General features: G+C 51.5%; 1 protein-coding gene across 1 annotated transcript; it reads right to left on the reverse strand.

Annotated features, from left to right (window-relative positions):
• Window positions 1-288: 288 nt before the first annotated feature.
• LOC122004577 lies at window positions 289-723 on the reverse strand. The gene has a single exon (XM_042559442.1). The coding sequence runs from the start codon at window positions 721-723 to the stop codon at window positions 289-291; it is 435 nt and encodes a 144-aa protein (XP_042415376.1).
• Window positions 724-1865: the final 1142 nt, after the last annotated feature.

Here is a 1865-nt window from a genome sequence, read left to right on the forward strand (position 1 = left end):
GACGAAGTCTTGGGTTTAAGGTCGCCGCTCGACCATCGATGGAGACAGGGGTTTAACGTTGTCGCTCGACGATTTAACGAAGTCTTGGGTTTAAGGTCGCCGCTTGACCGTCGATGGAGATAGGGGTTTAACGTCACCGTTCGACGATGATCCCACGTTTAACGTCGCTGCTCGACGGTTTGTTAGGCCGTTCTGCACAGAGCTCGGAATTTGAGTTTTTTATTTCCGCCCTGCGTACTGAGAGAACCAGGATATAAAGATACATCGATTATTACATTGGAGCACCTCTCACCTAACTCGGTAAGGCTGAAGATGGTTTGCACTCCGCAGTCGCTCCAGTCGTCGACCGCCCTCATCCTCCAAGTAATAGGCGCCTGATCGGAGCTTCTCCACGACCTTGAAGGGTCCAACCCATGGGGTTTCTAGCTTGGTGATGTCGCCGACTGACTTTACCTTCTTCCATACAAGATCACCTACTTGGAACGACCTTGGAATCACCCTCCGATTGTAGTTCTGCTTCATCCTTTGGCGATAGGCCATTAACCGGATGGCGGCTCTAGCGCGCGATTCATCTGCCAAGTCCAGCTCCAGCAACCTCCGCTCGGCGTTATCTTCATCATAGTGCTGTAGCCGATCAGACTCAACTCCGACTTCGACGGGGACTACTGCTTCACCGCCATACATTAGGTGGAAAGGAGTTGCCGCGATTCCCTCCTTGGGCATCGTGCGACCCATAGCACGCTGGAGAGTTCATCTACCCAACTTCCTCCAATGTGGTCGAGTCGGGCGTGTAGGACTCTAAGAATTTCACGGTTGGCGACTTCTGTTTGCCTGTTGCTATGAGGATAAGTCACTAATGTGAAGGCTTGTTGAATGTCATATCCTCCGCACCATTCTTTGAGTCTCTGACCGGTAAACTACCTTCCACTATCCGAGACGAGCCGACGGGGGATGCTGAACCGGCAGATGATGTGCTGCCATATGAATTTCGTGACCATCTGCTCAGTTATTCTTGCCAGCGGCTCGACCTCTACCCATTTGGAGAAATAATCCACTATAACGAGCAAGAACTTCCGCTGACCTGTTGCCATGGGGAATGCCCCGACAATATCCATGCTCCAGTGGTCGAACGGGCAAGAGACAGTGGACACCTTCATTTCCTCGGCCGACCGGTGCGAGAGGCTATGATACTTCTAGCAGGATAGATAGGTGGCCACCGTACGGGCGACATCCTCCTGGAGGGTCGGCCAGAAATATCCGGCCAACAGGATCTTCCTTGCTAATGAACGTTCGCCCGGATGCCCCCGGCAGGACCCTTGATGTACCTCTCGCAGTATGTAATCGACGTCCTTCGATCCGACACATTTAAGTAGAGGCCTAGAGAAGGCCTTCTTGTAGAGCTGATCCCTGATCAAGGTGAATCGACTGGCTCTCCTCCTTAATATGTGAGCCTCTGGATCGGACGGTGCAACTCCTGACCGCAAGAATTCCACTAGAGCCGTTCTCCAATCATTTGGAAAGGAGAGTCCCTCCATCTGATCAACATGAGCCACTAAAGATACCTGCTTGATCGGCTGTGCTATGACAATCGATGATAAAGAACTGGCTAGTTTGACCAGCTCGCTCGCAGCTTGGTTTTCTGATCAAGGGATCTTATGTATGATGACCTCCTGAAAGTTGGCCTTTAGTTTTTCAAAAGCTTCAGCATAGATCTTGAGTCACACACTATTAATCTTGAATGTCCCGATCAGTTGCTGAGCGGCCAATTGAGAGTCCGAATGGATGAGGACCTTGATTGCCCCAACGTGCCGGGCAGCCTACAGGTCGGCTATGTGCGCCTCGTACTCAGCTTCATTATTCGTGGC

The sequence above is a fragment of the Zingiber officinale genome, chromosome 1A (assembly GCF_018446385.1).
Source record: "Zingiber officinale cultivar Zhangliang chromosome 1A, Zo_v1.1, whole genome shotgun sequence".
Classification (NCBI taxonomy): Eukaryota; Viridiplantae; Streptophyta; class Magnoliopsida; order Zingiberales; family Zingiberaceae; genus Zingiber; species Zingiber officinale.